The following is an 18754-nucleotide window of genomic DNA, read 5'->3' on the forward strand; positions in this document are numbered from 1 at the left end:
AGCTCACGCAGCGGGTGCCCGCTGTTCTTCCCCGAGCCCTCTTCCTCTAGGGATGGTAGCCCGCCGCCCGGTTCCCGCTCCTCGGGGCGGCCCCGCAGGGCAGCGCAGCACCCGCACACCCGCACACTCCGCGGCCGCTGGGAGGGGCCGGGGCCGGGCCGAGGCTGGGGCGGCGGCCGCCGCGCCGACCGGCCCTGCCCGCCCCCTGGCTGCTCGGCCCGGCGGAGCTCCCGCTGCCGGCTCCCCGCCCCTCGCCCCTCGCCGTCGCCCCGCCTGGCGGATGGCCGGAGCGCGGGGCTGTGCCGCCTGCCTGCGGCGTCCGCAGCGGTGGCCGGGGCCGGGGGCGGCTCAGGCGGGCAGCGGCGCGCACAGCCGCGCGGGGCGCCCGTCGCCATGGCAGCGCTTGCTCCGGCGAGAGGTAAGATGAGTCCCGGCTGCCCGCCGTCGCCCCCGCGTCGCCGCCGCCCTCGGCGTCCCCCCGAGGCGGCGGCGCCGGGCACGGCAGCGCCCCGGGACGCCCCGCGGCCCCGCGCCTGGCATGGCCGAGCCCGGCCCGGCCCGGTTCGGGGCCGCCCGACCTGGCCTTCAGCCTCTCCGGCCGCTGCAGTAGCCGGGCTGCCGGGCGGGGGACAAATGGGAAGGCGTCGGGGGCATCCTGGCACCCGTCGCTCCGATTTTCGCCGCGCTTTCCATCGATTATTCCGTCTCGTCCGCCCCCCCCCCTACTTCCCCCTCCGCTCCTCCCCGCAGACCCCCTGCCTCGCCCTCCCCGAATCACAGCCCCACGACTTTTCCTCTCCCCGCAGTCCGGGTCCCCCTACCCAGCGGATTGAGTGAAGGGCAGTGGGGAGCGAACGGTTCCGGCCAGGGCAGGGTGGGCTTACAAAGCCGGCCATTCTGCAGCGGATCAGAGGCTCTCCGGATGCTGGAGGACGGCAGCTCGGAGGAGTATTGGGCCCCCGAGCCGGCAGGCGCTGGAGGGCTCCTGCCTCATCCAGGAACAGCGTGGGCCACTGGAGCAAGCCGGGTGGGAAGGGCAGCAGACGGAGAGACTGCAGGAAGATTCCTTCCCCAGCGATTAACAGGGCTGGCCAGCTTCCGAACTGCCTGCAAAGGGCACAGGCCTCACTGCTGCTCTGGTAGTTTTGGGGGGAAAAAGATGGGATGGGATGCCAGCCACAATAGCCTGCTCTGAGCAGGGAGAAAAGGAGTTAGTCCAGGGGGTTGAAGAAATGTGGTAACCCAGAAGGATGGGAAGGGTGCGAAGCCCACTGTTTGGGCTTGAGGCACCGATCCACCAACAGGCAGACTGGGTTTGCACTGCCTAGGACAAGGTGCAGAGCAGGCCTTTGTCTTCCTGGAGCCTACTGCATGGGCATACCCCATAGGTGAAGGCAGGAGAGAGGCTGAGCTGGCAGCACTGGAGTCACAGGCAGAGGGCTCTGGAGAATGAGGCTGGTTCTACAGAAACTTGAAATGTGATGGCCAGGAAACTTGTGCTTCAGGGCCATGGGACTGCAGCAAGTTGCTGGAGCCACGGATTGCAACCCTCGGTGGGATGGGACAGCTGCTTGCCAGAGAAAAGCTGAGGTCCAAAGACTGGTGTGGGAGCTGTACATCAGGAGTGAGGGATGTGTGAGGAGAGCAAAACTGGAACAGCAGGGAGCGGTGCAGATGGGGCCATCGGTTATAAGAATGGCATTATTAATGTTTTGGGTGGGGAGCCTAAGACTGGAATAGCAGGGAGCACAGAGTGTCTGGCAGCCAGTCCCAGCTGAGGGACTGGCACAAATCTGGGTCTTCTGTTCTCTGAAAGACAAGGGGGAGAGCTCTGCAAAGCCAAATCATGACAATGTGTTTGTGTGAGCAAGGAGAGAAAGGGAGACTTGAGGAGATAGTATGATCTTAAATTACTTTTTCTCTTTTATCTCTTCTACAGTGAACCTCATACCCTGAATCTCCAAGGGAACCTTTATAAAGGATTGCCCCCTCCCTGCCATCTCTTCATTGTTCATCAGCTCTGCCCTGCATTCACAGGGAAGCTTGAAAAAGCACGCTGAGCACAGGAGGGCAGCAAAACAGACACTGCGGTGAGAGTGCCACAGGGTCTTGCTTAGGGAGCTCTCTGAATCCTCCTCCTCACCCTCCACTCCCTGTTGATGGCTCTCCGACTGACTTAGCAGGCATCTGGCCACGAGTGTACCATTTGCTGAAGGGGATTACACATTGTGCATGCACCCTTTCAGCATTTCTGTGGGACCTTTGTCCTGCTTCCTGTCTTCTCTGAAACTCTGTTAGCTCCTTGCTCAGTGGGACACTGGGCAACAGGTGCCTGCTGCTGTAAAACTCTTTGGAGTCCGAGCAGTCCCTGTTTGTTTGAGGCCTTCACCAGTCTCTGGAGAAGGTGTTCCCTCAGACAGAAGGTGTCTGGGAAGCACACAAGGTAAGGAGAACCTTTTCTTTGAGGGAAGAGTGGAGGAAAGGAATGAAATAGATGGAGAGGAAAAAAAAAAGTGAGCATGAGAGACTGAGGGAAGAAGCACTGGCAAGCTTTCATGAGAAAGAAAGAAGGTGGAAGAAAGAAAAGGAAAGAGAACAACAGAAAAAAACAGGAGAAAGAGATCAAGTGAAAGTAATTTAAAAGAACAAAAGGAAAAGAGAAGACTGAGAGTGAGACAGAGATGCAGGCTGTTCTGCATCGTGCCTGGTGACAATGCCTTGAGGAGTGCCTGCAGTGTGCATACGCCTTGCATCAGCACAGCAGCAGATGAGGAGGGACGTGGTTCCCCCAGTGCGAAGTCTCATTCATCCTCTTGTAGTAACCCAGAGGCAGGAACAAGGTGCAGCCTAGCAGGAGGACAGCATGGGGGACTCTGAATCAGAGTCCACCTTGCACAACAATTCGCTGTGGTGGCTGGCATGTGGGATGTTAGCCCTGCTGGCCAACTCTTGGATTATCCTCAGCATCACAGCCAAGCAACAGAAACACAAGCCCCTGGAGCTTCTGCTGTGCTTCCTCGCTGGGACTCACATCCTCATGGCAGCAGTACCCCTCACTACATACGCTGTGGTGCAGCTGCGGCGTGAGTCCTCCAACTATGACTGGAACGAGAGCATCTGTAAGGTCTTTGTGTCCACATACTACACCCTGGCACTGGCCACCTGCTTCACAGTGGCCTCCCTTTCTTACCACCGAATGTGGATGGTGAGGTGGCCAGTCAACTATCGGCTGAGCAATGCCAAGAAGCAGGCTCTGCATGCAGTCATGGGGATCTGGATGGTATCATTCATCCTCTCCACCCTGCCCTCCATTGGCTGGCACAACAACGGCGAGCGGTACTACGCTCGTGGCTGCCAGTTCATTGTCAGCAAGATAGGTCTGGGCTTTGGTGTCTGCTTTAGCCTCCTGCTCCTTGGAGGAATTGTCATGGGCTTGGTGTGTGTGGGGATCACCTTCTACCAGACCCTGTGGGCACACAGAAGGCGACGACAGTGCTGCCATCAGAGGCCAGAGGAAGCATCGTCCTGCTCATCAGCACACAACACTTTCAATGTGCCAGCCATCGTGGTAGAGGATGTACGAGGCAAAAGGAGGTCCTCGCTGGATGGCTCCGAGTCAGCCAAGACCTCCTTGCAGATGACCAATCTCATCAGCGCAATTGTCTTCCTGTACGACACACTCACGGGGGTGCCCATCTTGGTAAGCACCAGGTTCTTTCTCTTCGCAATATGTAGCTAAACCAGATTTCCATTTCTCTCAGATTTTAAAGAAGAAACTCCTTCTTCCACCCACCGGCCAAAGTGTTGCCACATCTGAATCTGTATTAGGGGCAATGTAGGGGCAATTTTAAAAAGGTTACAGTAGTTCCCTCACCCTTCCACAGGAACATTTTTTTAGACACTGGGGAATATACACCTCACCACAGCTAAAACCACTGTGAGAGTTTTAAGCAGCTAAGAGGAGACTGGAAAGGAAATTATTCTGCAGATGTACAGGAGAATCTGCGTTGGTAAAAAGGATGAGATTGCTTTTATTCCAATTTGTTTCTGGAAATCTGATGCACCAGCTTTAAAAGCTGTTGTGGAGAGGTTTATTTTTCCTTCTGCTAGTATGTTTGTAGTCAGCATTCAGGTTTTCACTGGCTGGTTTATTCTCTGCAAAACTGGAGAGCGGAGGAAGTTCTCAAAAGGAACCATTAAGAGAACAGAGGCTTAGTCACAGTTTTTTTTTCTGTGGCTGTGTCCTTTTTTTGTGCGTATTTAGCTCCAGCTCTTAATGAACATAGGGAAGAAGGGATGCTAACACCAAGTCTCGTATTAGAGAGATCACAGCTCAGAGTATGCTCCAGCAAACCTGCAGAAACATCCTGGGAACATTTTTTTAAAGGCATGTGCATACTAACTTGACAAGCCCTTTAATGACAGATTATATTCTACTACAGAGGTGACTCCTGTTTTCCTTCTTTTATCTGCATGTCTGTTTTTCACAATCTTGTTTCTCTTTCCTCCCTCAAAGGTTGTGAGCTTTTTTAGCCTGCGCTATGACACGGCACCCACTTGGATGGTTCTGGCTGTGCTCTGGTGCTCCATGGTGCAGACTCTGCTGCTCCCCTCTTTCATCTGGTCCTGCGAGCGCTACCGAGCAGATCTCCGCACCATCTGGGAGCAGTGTGTGGCTATCATGTCTGAGGAAGATGGAGATGACGGTAAGCCTCTCACCACCCCTCAGTCATCTTTTCAGTAACCCCATTCCCAAAAGACTATAGAGGAGAGGGTCGTCTTCCTTGGGAAAAGGGCATAATGGCACTGGGAGAGATATGGGTGGTTATATGGGATTCGTGTTAGAACCTGGAGGCAGGAACAATGAGAAAATGTATTCTGGAGAAGGCTCTGACATTTACGTGCTGCCTTAGCATTCACTAGCATCCCAGAAAATCTGTGCAACGTCCTTCAGAGTAGATGTGAGATGCGTAGCTGTCAATCCATAGTGAAAGACACAGCAGCCCTCAGGCCAACCAGCTGATCCAAAGGTCCATGTCTGGCAGGGGAACATTCCAAAGTGAGACAGAAGAAATGAGACAGTGTGTGTGTCCTTTCTGCTGGAAGCAGAAAGTAGAGGTCCTTGTTCAGACATCAGTCCTAATGACTGCAAGTAGGGTGGCAGAGGTCAGGTGTTAGGATGACATCTGCCTGCACTGATAATGCTCATCTTCTGACTGCCATACTCCTCTTTGCCAACAGATGGTGTGTGTGATGATTATGGGGATGGCAGGATCTGCAAAGTAAGATTTGATGCCAACGGTGCTGCAGCTGTGAAGCGGGACTCTCGGGACATCAAACTGCTACCAATGCACCACATGTTGTTGCCCCAGGACAAGGTGCATTATCTACAGGTGAGCTGAAAGCTAGTAGTGCAGACCCATAACCTACTTCATTCTCTGTCCGTCTCCCACATTCATGTCCTTTAGACTCTTCTCTCAGCAGGCCTCAAATACTCCCCTTCCGGCCTGTCTTTTCTTCAAGTCTTTCATCGCCTGCCTCCTTCTCCATCACCCAGGTCCCTATCTCACGGAGGATGTCACATGATGAGACTAACATCTTCTCCGCCCACCGCTCCGCTCCATCCTTCCTACACAAGTGGTCTTCATCTGATGACATCCGCATTTCCACCCTCCGCAAGTCTGGAGGCCCTGGATTCTTGCCTCCTCAGCTGCATGACTACCAGCACTGCAGGCAGCCCCCAGAAGACGAGCTGACATCCCTACGGCAATTTTTGGAGGGCGGGCTGGTGCCCCGGGGATCCAGCTCCAGTGCCTGCTTCTTCCGAGATGAGATCACCACGTTCATCGATGAGACGCCACAGCCCTCCCCAGTCTGCAGCCCACGGCACTCCCGTCTCCCACTTGCAGCTTGCCGCGATCGCCGCCTCTCGCTCGGCAGCAGAGAGGAGGAGAGCACTGATCAGCCACGGTGCTTCTCTCTGGCTGGAAGCGAGGTCTGGCAAATACAGGATGAGGAGCAGGCACCGGGTGAAAGGACCTCTGAGGCCTGTGAGGCACAGGCCCTCCAGGATCCCAAATTATGAGAGACAGCATCAGAAACATTCAGTGCCATCGTGATTTTTAAATAAAACTTCAAACCTTCCCCTTGTCCCAGGACCTGATTACTAATTGACATTCTCATCTTTCTCGCCAGCAGGCAGGAAACATGGCACCCCATGGTAAGAGAAGTGTGGCAGATCTGCAGAATGGAGCTCCACGGACACGGACAGCCTGTGCCTGCCCTCAGGTTACAAACACCCACCGCTGCAACAGCCACTTGGCACCCTTGGCAGTCTTGTTGTCCCTTTGTGAACTCCACCCTTGCATTCACTCTGCCCTCAGAGACGAGGCAAGCACGGAATGTTATTAAAATTCTATATTTGGAGTGTCAACCGTGTGTCTGCTTTTAAAATAATATATTAGTAATAATTTTGTTTCCATAGAAACAAAATGATTGGCCCAGTGTTTAATGAAGATTCAGTGGCTTCTGGAAGGGAAATGCCAAATGTGAGAGGCGTGCTTCCTCTCTTGTTAGTGTATCTGAGAGGCAGCAGATGCCCCTGCAGCCCATGGGAGGGTACAGCACCCATACTGAAGAGTCATCATTTGGAGAGGGGGTGAAAAGATTCCCTCTCCATTGCAAGGTAGACTTAGGCTGCCTACGACTAAACAGGAGTGGCCTCTGTGATTTCCAAAGCAGTGTTGTTTTGAAAACTTAAATCCACTCCAGAAAGACCCTGACTCATAAAGTAATGTTTCCACTGGTGCAATCTGTTGATTCCAGTGCAAACTTCATGACTTTGCACAAAACACTGTAGCCCAAACTTCTCAGGCAGGCAGCTCAGCAAGCTCAGAAAAGCTGCCAGAGCCTCCACTTACAGTGCTCCAGGCTTCCACGCTACCAAAGCTGGGAACAGTGAGTGCTAAATCAAGCTCCTGCTCTGCACAAAACTCTTGGAATAGAAGCGTGGTGGTATGTTGGAGACGAGACTTCTCCTTCTTCATGCTGTTTTGTAGCTGCAGCCACAAGTGAAAGGGATGGCTGCATCACAGAGACCGTGGCAGGTCTGTTGTCCTTCATCAGCCAAGCAGTCCACCACATGATGGAAGCTTCTGAACTGTAACAGGTCGATGTGTGTCCTGCAGGGGTTCTGATAAACACGCTGTGACCTCCTCAGTGCCTTTCTGTCAGAGGACCGAGGTCCACGGCCTGAAGGAAGGGTTAGGTTAGCCGGTGGAGGCCCGGACACAGAACCGCAGCAGGCCGTGTCAGGGCTCAGCTAGCTGCACGGGCCCAGCCCGGGGTTGGTCCAAGCGTCTGTCAAGAGCAGGCAGGTCTGCGGCACCGCTCCGAGACGAGCGATGCGGGCCCATCGCGGCCCCCTGCCCCTTACCCCTCCCGCAGCGCCGGAGCCCGCTCACCGCCCGGCCCCCTGGGTGTGTCCAGCCAGGGCCGCCAGTGCCTCCACCCGCCCGCAGACCCCCGCCGCCTCCCGCTCCTCCTTCCGCTCGGCGACTCGGCCATGGCTTCGCTCGTCTGCCTCCTCTTCTTCCTCCCCGCCGCCACGTCCTCGGCCGCGGGCCGCCTGGTGCCCTACGACCTGCTGTACGCCGACGGCGTGCGGGCGTACTTCGCCCGGGACTGGGGGCGGGCGGCCGAGCTGCTGCAGCGCGCCCTGCACAGCTACGCGGGGCTGCGGACGGCCCGCCGCGCCTGCCGGGATGTCTGCCTCCAAGAGGCCGCTTTCCTCGGCGAGCCGCCGGCCGCCGGGCCCTGGGAAGCCGCCCTCTTCGACCGGGTGCTGCAGCGCGCCGACTGCCTGCAGCACTGCTTGGGGAGCCGGCTGGGCGCCGCGCCCTCCGCGCACCGCGCCAGCCTTGTCATCCAGCGGGACTTCGAGCGGAGAGAGCCCTACAACTACCTCCAGGTGGCTTTCTTCCAGGTGGGCCTGCCCTCGGGGCCGGGGGGCGGCAGCCCGGGGTGGGAATAAGTGGTGCAGCGGCCGGGCTCGGAAAGCGGGCTGGAGATCTCCAGCACCCCATGCACGCTGCCGTGGGAGGGCAGCGCGGGGCACCTCCCCGTGTGGGCAAACCTGGGTGACGGCCTGCTGCCGCGGTCACAGAGGTTAGGGTTAGGGTTAGTGTTCTGAGAGGTGGGCCCGGACAGAAGCAGGAATGACATACACAGCCTTTTTTTCTCTGCAGCTGAAGAAACTGGACCAGGCAGTCTCTGCTGCTCACACGTTTTTTGTCGCCAATCCCCAACACCTCCAGATGCGTGAGGACATAGAGAAATACCGGCGTATGTCAGGGGTGAAGTCAGACAATTTCCGAGACCTGGAGGCCACACCACACTGGGTGAGGGTCTGATGCAGAACCAGACATCAGCAGCTCATACCACATTGTAGGGACCAGCGTGCAGCCCTGATCTGTTCCGCACAAGGTCCGTGGCTTGAGATGAGATGTACGTGCTTCAGTGAAGGCACACTACTGCAATTATGGCACAGGCATTTTGTGGTAACAATTTCTGTAAGCTGCGGGGCTTTGGAGAAGTACATTTGGCCCCAGTCCAGCAGAACGGCTGTCACTGTATGGTGGGCTGTTTGTGATCCAGGCAGGCCCCTACGTGTCAGCACCATCCTGAGAGTGACTCAGTCTCAGGGAGTCCTTTGGTGTCACCCGCGCTAATGAGGAGCCTGGATCTGTCTTCTGCAGGAAGCATATGAGGCCGGTATGCAGCATTACAATGCAGATGAATATCTGCAGGCTGTGGACAGACTGGAGGAGTCACTCAGAGAGGCACTGTCAGCACTTGAAGAGTGTCGTGCTCTGTGTGAAGGGCCACTGGAGGATGAAGAGGTGGAGGAGGAGGAAGATTTGCAGCCTGGCCTGTATGAAGCTATTGCAGGTAGTGTTAGAGGCCCAAAGGTATGGGTAAGAAAGCCATTCTTCTTACAGTGGACATGCCTCATCTTCCAACGCTCCTGTCTGGCTGTCAGAGCTGCTGGCTTTCATGCCTCTCTTTCTTGCAGCCCATTACATTCAGGTGTTGAAGTGCCGACAGCAGTGCGTCCTTGAAATTGCCACAAAGCCAGGGTGGATTTCTGCCACAGAAGATTTCATACCGTCTCATCTCGATTTACTGCAGTTTGCATATGACCAAGGTGAGCAGAGCTACAAACCATTGGGTGATGCTGTGGCACCCCTTAACTTTCCACTTACTTCCGAACCTGGAGGGCAGCATGTCACAGGGAGAACTGGCACATTCACCTGAGCTCTACCTCTGCTCTCTTTCTGTCCCCATCTACCCTGTTCTGCCCAGAACCTCTCTTTGCTTGCTTCCTTGGGAAAGATCTCATGCTTTACTTCGGTCTCCTTGTGCAGCTCCAGTAATGTGTCTGTTTCCACTGTGTGTGAACAAATCTTTTCTATACTACTCTCCATTTCAAGTCCTCGCTCCAGCTGTCCAAGCTGTATATTTTACACTTTCATTTTCAATACATGGCCCCAGATCAGACCTCTACGTCTTATCTAGAGCATGTGCATGCATCTCAAGTCAACATTGATGCTCCTTCTAAGTCAGCCCTGCCTGCACTATCTGAACTGGTCATGGAATCATGACATTGGTCAATCTGTCACTTGTCCTTCAGCTCCTGGACACTTACACTCCCTCCTGTCTCTTCTAAATGAACTTCCACTAAATATAGGAAGTGAGCCCATTCTTTATGCAATGCATTCCTTATATTTTCTGCCCACTGGTAGAGGCACAGCTGGGCAGGGATTGATGTGTACTCAGTGTCATTCCTCCTACTGCCAGATTCTGACCAGGATCAGCTGCTGCTGGCCGGTACGCATCTGCTGCTAACACCAAGTCTTTCAGACATACCTGTTTGTTCTGTTTTGTCCCTGCCCAAGTTGGGAACCAGGCATTGGCTGCTGAATGTGCTGCTTCCTACTTGCTCTTTTATCCCACGGATGAGCCAGTATTGGAGAAAATGAAACAGTACCGTGCAGAACTTGGAGAAGATACAGCTGTCACAGCAAGAGAGGTAGTTACTACCCCAGGTCTGTACTTTCTGGTCCCTCCCCTGTCCCATACAACAGGGTCACAGATCCAGGAAACACAAAGGGAAACATGTTTTACAGCAGATACGTTCCAAGCTCAGGACTGAAGAAAGTGGAAGTTGAGTTTGCTTATAATCTATACTAGACAGGGTTCTTCTGGGACAGAATGGGCCCTCATGGCACAGAACTGTGTGTTGAGAAGATTTCTGCCCTGGACAGTGATAGGTTTGCCTGTTGTGAAGTGGTTGTTTGACAGCCTCTTTGCTTCCATAGAATATTCGTCATTATGTGCAGAGATCTGTGATGGAGAAGAAATTGATTTACTATGCCATGGAACATCTAGGAGGAACTTTTAATGACCCTGTAAGTAACGGTATCATCTTAAATTTCCTGCCTTGATTTCACCAAGACAGTTGCTAGAACTTGCTTCAGTAGCACCTGAATCAGACAGGACCAGATGCTGATGAGCAGGACCCCCCACATACTTGTGAGGTGGATCTTCTAAGGCCTTTCTGCTGCTTCTGAAATGAAGAGTAGCTGGAAACTGCTGTAGTTAGCATATACATTAACCCAATCTTATTGTCCTCAGATGAAGGCCAGAGCCATTGGTCTGGCCGTGGAGAAGAGGGACAAGGAACGGGATGTTTGTCCTGATCTACTATGGGAGAAGTTTGCTTTATGGTGAAACATCTGCATTTTTTCCTACAGGATCTTTGGACTCCAGATGAGCTGATTCCTGAAAACCTAAAGCAAAAATACAGGTAAGGTTGGATGAATTGACGAGGACTGAAGTATAAGTGTTGAAAGCAGGGGATAATAATACTGTCATACTGAGGAATGGGTAAAATGGGAATAAGAAATCAAATGCTGATCACAGAAGAGGGCAGACGTAGCTCTGTGTACTGACAGCCCTGATCTGTGTTTTTTCCCTTGCTCCCGAGAGAGGATCAGGAGAAGCAAAAGCAGGAAACTCTGGATATGGAAGAGAGAGGGAAGAGAGGTGAGTAGAAAAGCTTGAAGAAATATTTGGTTGCAGTCAGCTAGGCTAAATGCTGTCTTTTCTTCCATCCTCAGACATTTGAATGCTAACATATATGCAGACTGACTCGAATGGCTCAGCAAGTCCTCTCACTGTTTCTTTTCTCCATCTGTGATGCATGTGTACTCTTGCAAAATCTCGCTGCGTACCTCTCTGGGATGGGAACTTAAAGAGCACTGTGGCTGGAGAAGCTGAGGTCAGTGCTGCCTGGTTGTATGACAAGCCTGTGGACATGTAGATCCCTGTTCAGCACAGCTGGCATGGACAGGCAGGAGTGTCTACACAAAACATGGTTCAACTCCGCCAGCTCAGCTTCAAACAACACTTTTCTGAGAGGGACCAAAAGAAGGCAGGGGGAATGGAAACTGGAAACAGACAATTCAGCTTTGGCAAGCCTTTCCCTGAATAACCAATCCAAGTGGCTTGTGGCTGAATGCTGTAGACTGCAGAGCAAAGTTCTGTATTCTTTCTGGCCCTATACTCTTGCAGGGCTCTGTTCTGGTATCTTTGCTTGAAATGACCCTAAGTGGTTCTCTTGCTGTATCATGTGGGGGAGCAGATCGTTTTGAGCGCCTGAGTGCATTGGCATTCCTTACCATCCAGAGGTGAGAGGAGATGGGGGGGAGAAGACCAAAGATCAAAAGATCATGTCATTGACCAATACCCATTGCTTCTCTTTGGAACTGGAGACAGTAGGAAGATGCACTGGAAATGCTTCTGGGGTAAGATGCCTCGCCCCAGGAGGCTGGGCTTGTTTCTCTCCTGGGCTACACCATGCATTCAACTGTCCCCAGCTCTCTGCTGCTCTCCCACCAAGTCCCAAGTTTCTGCTGGCTCCGGAAGCACTTGCTGTAGGCCAACTTCCCAGCTGGTGCTCTGGTTTCTTTGAAGCATGTGAGGGATGTATGTGGCCCAGATCTGCAAGGAAAGGGCACTTCTGGGGAGCTGTCCTGTCTTCCCAGAGAATGTATAGTGTCTGTTTACTTCCTTATCCAGGATGGGGGTTTGTGTCTCAGGGCTTCTTATCCAAAGCTTACTTATCTCTGTCTGTACTTACTTCTCCTACAGGTTCGTTGCCTTTTGAGGGTATCACAGTCACCATGGATTCCCAACAGATGAATGGAACCCAGAGGGTTGTGTTTGACAGAGTCCTGACGGAGTCTGAGTGTAAGGACTTGCTCCGGCTGACAAAGGTAATGCCTGGGTCTTATAGGAACTCTGTATGTGTCACTTTCTCCTCAGCAGGCAGTATTGTAATGCTGCTGTGGAGGAGAGAAGGTAACCTAGTGCATATCCTCTGCATCATTTTGTTCCAGGCAGCAAGAGGAACAGGAGATGGCTATCGAGCAAGACGGTCCCCTCACACTCCACATGAGAGATTTGAAGGGTTAACCATTCTGAAGGCCATGCAGGTGAGTGGCTCTGTGAGTCTGCCATCTTCTTGTCCATAAAGCATGTTTTCTCTGTGAAGAGTGCTCTGGTCAGGTTTGTGGGCATGTTTTCTTTCTTTCAAGAGCATGAACAGCTTCCCCTGACCCTCCACATTTATATTTAGATACATTGTATTTGGAGGGCTCTACAAGCACCTTCCCTCTTGTGGGGCAGTGTTTCAGGATTGCTACTTGCCTGAGTGCAGTAGTCTTACAGGCTGGCATAGCTTAGAATAGAGGTGTAATTTAAGGTGGAAGGAGCCTCTGGGGATCTCTGCTTTTCCCTTCTGCTCACAGCATGGCTAACTTCAAAGCTGGATGAAACTTCTCAAGGCTTTGTGAATGTAAGTGGTGAACATATCCAAGGTTTGAAGTTGCCCATCCTCTCTGGTGCCTTTTTCAGTGCTGTGCAGATCTCAAGGACAAGTTGTTTTTCCTTATATCTAGCCAAGATTTCTCTTGCTGCAACATACCCCCTTTGCCTCTTGTCTTTTCACTGTGTTCCTCTAAGAAGTGACTGGCTCCATCTTCTCCTTAACTGCCTTTCAGGTGACAGGAGACTATAGTTGGATCCTCCCTTGGCCTTCTCTTCTCTAGGTTGAAGAAACCTAGCTCTTCAGCCTCTTCTTCTAAGTCATGTGTTCCAGATCTCCATCTGTCCTAGGACATTTTAGAGAAGGCTCACTCCAGTTTGCTAGTGTCCCTCCTGTCCTGGGACACAAAATGATGCTGCATTCCAGATGTGGCTTCACACACTGAGTAGAGGGAAAGAACTGCTGGACTGCACACGTGCATACCTGACATTTATATGAGAAAACGTTATTTTCTTACATGCATGAGCACAGCAGTTTACACAGATCTGTATACAGACTCTGTACACGTGTCATTTCTTAGAGTATCTCTGTGAGTATTCTAGCAGGCTTGTTTTTCACTTGTAGCTAGCCCAGAGTGGGGACGTGGACTGGAGAGATGCCAAATTGCTTCTGCAGGCCAGTGAAAAATCACGGAAAATCATAGAATCCTATTTCACTCCTGGAAAGAAACTGCATTTCTCATTCACACACCTTGTGTGCCGCACAGCAATAGAAGGTAAAGAATCCTTCACCCTGTTAGTTTCCTCTCCTGAAGAGCCTTTTTCTTAGTCCCAGCTACATGCTTTCAGGAGACTCTCTTCCCTTTTACTCTTGCGTGTCTCTCACTCTCTGCTCTTTCTCAAAAATAAATAAATAAATAAATACATGCTCTTGTTCTTTTTTGCAACTTCCCTTTTCAGAAGAGCAGGAAGGTCGCATGGATCTCAGTCATCCTGTCCATGCTGATAACTGTCTGTTGGATCCTGAGGTGAAAGAGTGCTGGAAAGAGCCACCTGCCTATGTCTACAGGGACTACAGGTAAAAGAAGGGGACCTGCATTAGAGCTTGTGGAGATCAAAATGTCTCCCAAGCCCCGAGAAAGTATGAGCTCAACTTATAAATACCAGCCAATGGGTTGTTGGCTCAAAGTGAGGGCTGTAGCATGAGGCTGAAGGCTGCATCAGTGGATTCAGAGTGAGGTGTCATATACCTTCCCTAGGCTGGGAAGATGGTCTGCTCTTTCTTCTCTCCCTACATTCAGCATTGGCAGAGAGCACAATGAGACTGAGAGGCTGATAGATCTAGAACCGTGATATTAAGTTGTCTTTTGTCTCTCATAATGCTCCAGTCTACTGCTAGCATTTAGAAAAAGATGTTTCTTTTAATTTTATTCTGTCTTTCTCAATCTTACTCTCCCACTGTCCACACATTACAGGAGAGGGAGAACCAGTCTCTTTGAATTTCTTTTGTTTGAGCTGTCAGTATACTTTAGTGACTACTCTCCTATTGATCTCTCTGAGGGTACTTTGAGTTGGGATTTTCCACTGCATGTGAGAGGTTGTTCCAGATAGCAGCAGATTTTGTTACTGTATGGGAAGTGTTGAGTCACAGCCTGTACCACTGATTGAGCACCTGGGGAAAGGACTGAGTCAGCCCTGGGAGAGCAAGTGAAGGCAATTTACCTGTGTGACCAGAAGCGGTGGAGACTGGCTGCACCTCTTTTAGACCTCATTTAAGAGCTGACTGCCATTGGGGGAGGGTCTCTGGTTGAAAATCCCTCCCTTGTGGAGTTTTTTCCCCATGAGTCTAGGTCCTTGGAGATGGGTGAGTATTCCTTTCCTGTTGTCCCTTTTGCCATTCCACTCCTGTATCACCTTTCCGCTGTGCTAATCTTTCCGACTGTAGCAGTTGCTCTTCTGTGAAATAAACAAATAGATTTTCAAGATGGTTGCAAGCCTTGCATGTTGCAGCCAAATGTGACCAGTCCACTATGGGGATTTTTTTTTTTTGTATTTTTTTTCCCTATTCACCATCTCATCCCTGGGTACTGAAAAATTTTGAATGCCTTTTCTCTTTTAGCTGAACCCCAGAGCAGAAATTTGCTTTGAACTGCCTATAGTAGGGATGTGGGACTTAAAGGAAATCCATTTGGTGTCTTTAATTCTATTTCCATTCTTCCATAGATGTTAACTTGGTACAGTCAGATCGTAAAGTTACAAGGCTCTGTCTTTTAACTGTTCTTCGTTTCCTTTGCAGGAAAACTTATCCTATCACCTTACTCCTACCTGAATAGTAGAATTCTCTGAACTTGTATGCCAATGTATATTAAAATATCCTTCCTGGATCTACGCTACTCAGCTGTTTCTAGGAGTATTCTGTCCTCTTGCAGAGTGAAATGTGGTAGACAAAGCAGCTCAGTAAGGGCCATGCTCTTCTAATGTTCTTTTGAAAAGAATCCTATGCTCCAGACCATCTAAGAGACACCAATTCAAAAACTTCTTGGAATTCTTCTGTGTATCTGTGCTATACTCATTAATTAAATATTAAACAGAATTGGGCCAAGGGGTCCAAGAGTTCCAGTAATCCTTGACCAGGTGAACGATAGTCTTCTCCATGCCACTTGTGTGCTACTCAGTGTGTGCTGTTTACATGCTCTTCTTCACCTTTTCTGTGTCAATTAGTAATTTTTCTAGTGGCACTGTTCTGATAAGTTTTTAGCAAAGTCTAAACTGACAAAATTGATCATGTTATCTTTCCTTGAGAAATTAACTGTTTTGTCAAAGATTATGTGACTAACCAACTGCTTTTAGTATACCCATATAACAAAACTGTTTTCCATGTACCTCGTGTCCTTCAGTTATCTGTCTCCTCAGAAATGGATTTGAAAGCCCTGCAGACTTCTGAAGTCAAGCTGATAGGCCTATTGATACCTCAGCCAATCCTCCTGTCCCTTCCATGTACGCATGGAAGCCGTCATAGCTTTTCTCTAGTCCTGTGTTACAACCCTTATTTGAGTCTTATTAAAACCCTTTGTGGCTTTGGGGCTGGTAAACATGTAATTGTAATTATGTATTTAATATTTTGCTTCAGCAGCAACAGTGTTGATATCTATATGCAACTAGTCTCAATAATGAGCCCCTTTTGATCCTTTGGCATTCTCTCTTTGGTTTAATTGAATACGAAGAACAACTCACGCAGTTTGTGGTTCTTTTCATAGAATCACTCAGGTTGGAAAAGACCTTAAAGATCATCGAGTCCAACCATGACCTAACCATACTACCGTAACTCTAACAACCCTCCACTAAATCATGTCCCTGAGCACCACATCCAAAAGTTTTTAAACACATTCAGGGATGGTGTCTCAACCACCTCCTGGGGAGCCTATTCCAGTGCTTAACAATCCTTTCTGTGAAGAATTTCTTCCTGATATCCAACCTAAACTTACCATGGTGCAACTGGAGGCTATTTCCCCTCGTCCTGCACCAGTGAGAAGAGACCAACCCTGCTCTCGCTGTAAGCACCTTTCAGATATTGGAAGAGAGCAATAAAGGCTTCCCTCAGCCTCCTTTTCCTTAAACTAAACAGCCTATTCAGTTGTCTGTGGTCTCGCCTGCACTTCAGTCACCTCACTGCTTCTCTTTTTGTCTTGTACAAGTATAGAAACTTCTTGTTTTAATTTTCTTTTCCATGTGCACCATGCCTCTTTTTGACCGTTCCTGTGTTACCCTTTATTCCTTGGTTCTTAGAACCTGGCACTTTTTGTTGATCAATCTCCTCTTCCAGGCTTTGGATTGTTCACAATATTAAAACACAAACAAGGTCACACCAGATCAGGTCTAAGGTCTGCTTAGCCCAGGGCATGGTCACAACGGTGCCACAGATGCATGCTACACAGTATTTAAGAAAAAAAACAAAAGCCAGGATGAGTGTATGGAACTAAATCCATGGAGTACTCCCCCGGCCTCCTGTGGCTTGCAGCTCAGGACTCCCCTGAGCTAAGCATTGCTGTATTTAACACCCCCAAATGGATTCTCACGATAATTGATTGAGTCATTTTTTGAACCTCTGGCATTAATTAGGTGCTGCATTCTCCTATGACAAGTAGTGTGGGGAAGTGCCAGGGCTGAATGAGCTTCACCATCCATCTGTCCTCTTTCTTTTTGTCCACAGTGGCATTCTCTACCTCAATAATGACTTCCGAGGTGGGAGCCTTTTCTTCACTGAAATGGACGCTGTGACTGTCACGGTAGGTCTGGGTCTGACCAAATGAAGGACAAAGGACTGAGCATGAAATTTAGACCAGGTGGGAGGCAGCACTAGCATTGTAGCAAATTCAAATAGGGGCAGCTAAAGGCAAATTGAGGCAAATCTCAAACAGAGAAGAGGTTAACTCCTTTCTAGTAGAGATGTTCCAGGCTCTTACAGTCTGTGGGCAGCACTAGATCTGTAGAAGGAGAGTGTGCCCCAGAGCAAGGGGCTGCTGGTTTCATTGTCTCTTCTCTCTCCTGGCAGGCTAACGTGCATCCTAAGTGTGGGAGACTTGTAGCCTTCAGCTCCGGCAAGGAGAATCCCCATGGTGTGCAGGCAGTGAGCCAAGGCAGGCGCTGTGCCATTGCTCTGTGGTACACGCACTCCGCAGAGCATGCTGAGCAGGTAAAGAGCCATGCTGGAGAAACATACACAAATACCTTCGAACTATATCAAATCCTCTGAAGAATCACTTTTGAGTTTCCCTATGGGGCAGCAGTTCATGGTTGTTCTCTGACAAGATACCCAGTGGAGGAAGTCACTGGAGGAAGTCAGCCTCTGATGAATCCTGCAAGAGAGAATGGATTCTGGCAGGGTTGGATGGATGTGGCAAACACCATATGTGTCTCTCCAGGCCCTCTGAGCAGGTCTGAGATCCTAGAAGGGAGAGTCTCACATCATTTTTCTCTATGGCTGCAGGAGCGGGTGAAGGCAGAAGAGCTGATGGAGCAGAGAGCTGTGGAAGAGAACCAGCCCGATGGAGAAGGATATCATGGGGCTGATCACAGCAGCAGATCCTTCCCAGAGGCTCTTGTTCCCAGTGGTGGAGCCAGGCCTACGAGCCAGAGGCACAAGTCTGTCTCAGAAAGGACGCAGTACCCCAAGGAGCTGCGGGCCAGAGATGAGTTCTAAGTACATGGGGTCCTGGGCAGGACTGGCACACAGTGGGTTCACAGGTCTTGGTAGTAGAGGGACCACAGAGGCCTGGAGCGGTTTATTAGCATGCTAGAGCCATAGTGATGGGGAGGGAATGCAGATTTCTTGTCTGTGACTGCCCAGCAGCTGAAAAATGGTAGCAGGAACAGAGTACTAAAGCTAGATACACTGGGATCTTTCTTCAGTGCCCTGACAATATGTTTGTGTCGTTCAGAAGTAGGAAAGCAGGCCCCCTTGCCAGATTCCTCTCAGAACAAGCTTCTTGGTCCTCTGGGGCCAAAGCCAAGAGTGCTAGGGGAAGCCTGGAGACTTTGATGAGCAAGGGCTGTCTCATGTTCAGGAATTCAAAGGAGAAGCCTCTGGATTTCCTTGGCGCCTGCAAACCTTGAAAACCTCGAGACTGGCATGCACAAGGGAAGATGAGACACTGTGAATATATGAAATAAAAGGAAAGTGCTGGACAAATGTAGTGGGAGCTTGAGTCTGTACACGAGGAGGGAAACATGCAGATTGGTTGCTGATGGAAATTTAATTAACAAATGATGGAAGGAGATTGAGCCCTTAATGAAAGAAAACAAACAAAGCATTTGTCCAGATGCCATCTACTTGTGGTAGGGTAAGAAAGCTCTGCTATGGCTTACC

General features: G+C 50.6%; 2 protein-coding genes across 3 annotated transcripts; both read left to right on the forward strand.

Moving 5' to 3' along the window:
* The first annotated feature begins 277 nt into the window (after positions 1 to 277).
* GPR162 (G protein-coupled receptor 162) lies at positions 278 to 6433 on the forward strand. The gene is made up of 5 exons (XM_085235421.1): positions 278 to 418; positions 1940 to 3700; positions 4517 to 4706; positions 5242 to 5393; positions 5558 to 6433. The coding sequence occupies exons 2-5, from the start codon at positions 2864 to 2866 to the stop codon at positions 6083 to 6085; spliced, it is 1707 nt and encodes a 568-aa protein (XP_085091547.1). The 5' UTR covers positions 278 to 418; positions 1940 to 2863; the 3' UTR covers positions 6086 to 6433.
* A 1026-nt stretch (positions 6434 to 7459) lies between these two features.
* Positions 7460 to 18577, forward strand: P3H3 (prolyl 3-hydroxylase 3). Of its 2 annotated transcripts, none has more exons than XR_014886251.1 (15): positions 7460 to 7984; positions 8247 to 8399; positions 8757 to 8949; positions 9074 to 9205; positions 9957 to 10090; positions 10380 to 10469; positions 10815 to 10867; positions 11048 to 11106; positions 12214 to 12338; positions 12462 to 12557; positions 13514 to 13664; positions 13849 to 13966; positions 15185 to 15522; positions 17099 to 17174; positions 17441 to 17480. XR_014886251.1 is itself a non-coding variant. In XM_010718322.4 (15 exons), exons 1-15 carry the CDS (start codon positions 7565 to 7567, stop codon positions 18086 to 18088), a joined length of 2154 nt encoding a protein of 717 aa, XP_010716624.2. In that variant the 5' UTR covers positions 7467 to 7564; the 3' UTR covers positions 18089 to 18577. The 2 variants fall into 2 exon arrangements, 1 of the variants encoding a protein (XP_010716624.2); XM_010718322.4 differs by lacking the exon at positions 15185 to 15522 and adding an exon at positions 17876 to 18577 and having other exon boundaries at positions 7467 to 7984; positions 17441 to 17581.
* The last annotated feature ends 177 nt before the right edge of the window (positions 18578 to 18754 follow it).

The sequence above is a fragment of the Meleagris gallopavo genome, chromosome 1 (assembly GCF_905368555.1).
Source record: "Meleagris gallopavo chromosome 1, MGAL_WU_HG_1.1, whole genome shotgun sequence".
NCBI classification, from domain to species: domain Eukaryota; kingdom Metazoa; phylum Chordata; class Aves; order Galliformes; family Phasianidae; genus Meleagris; species Meleagris gallopavo.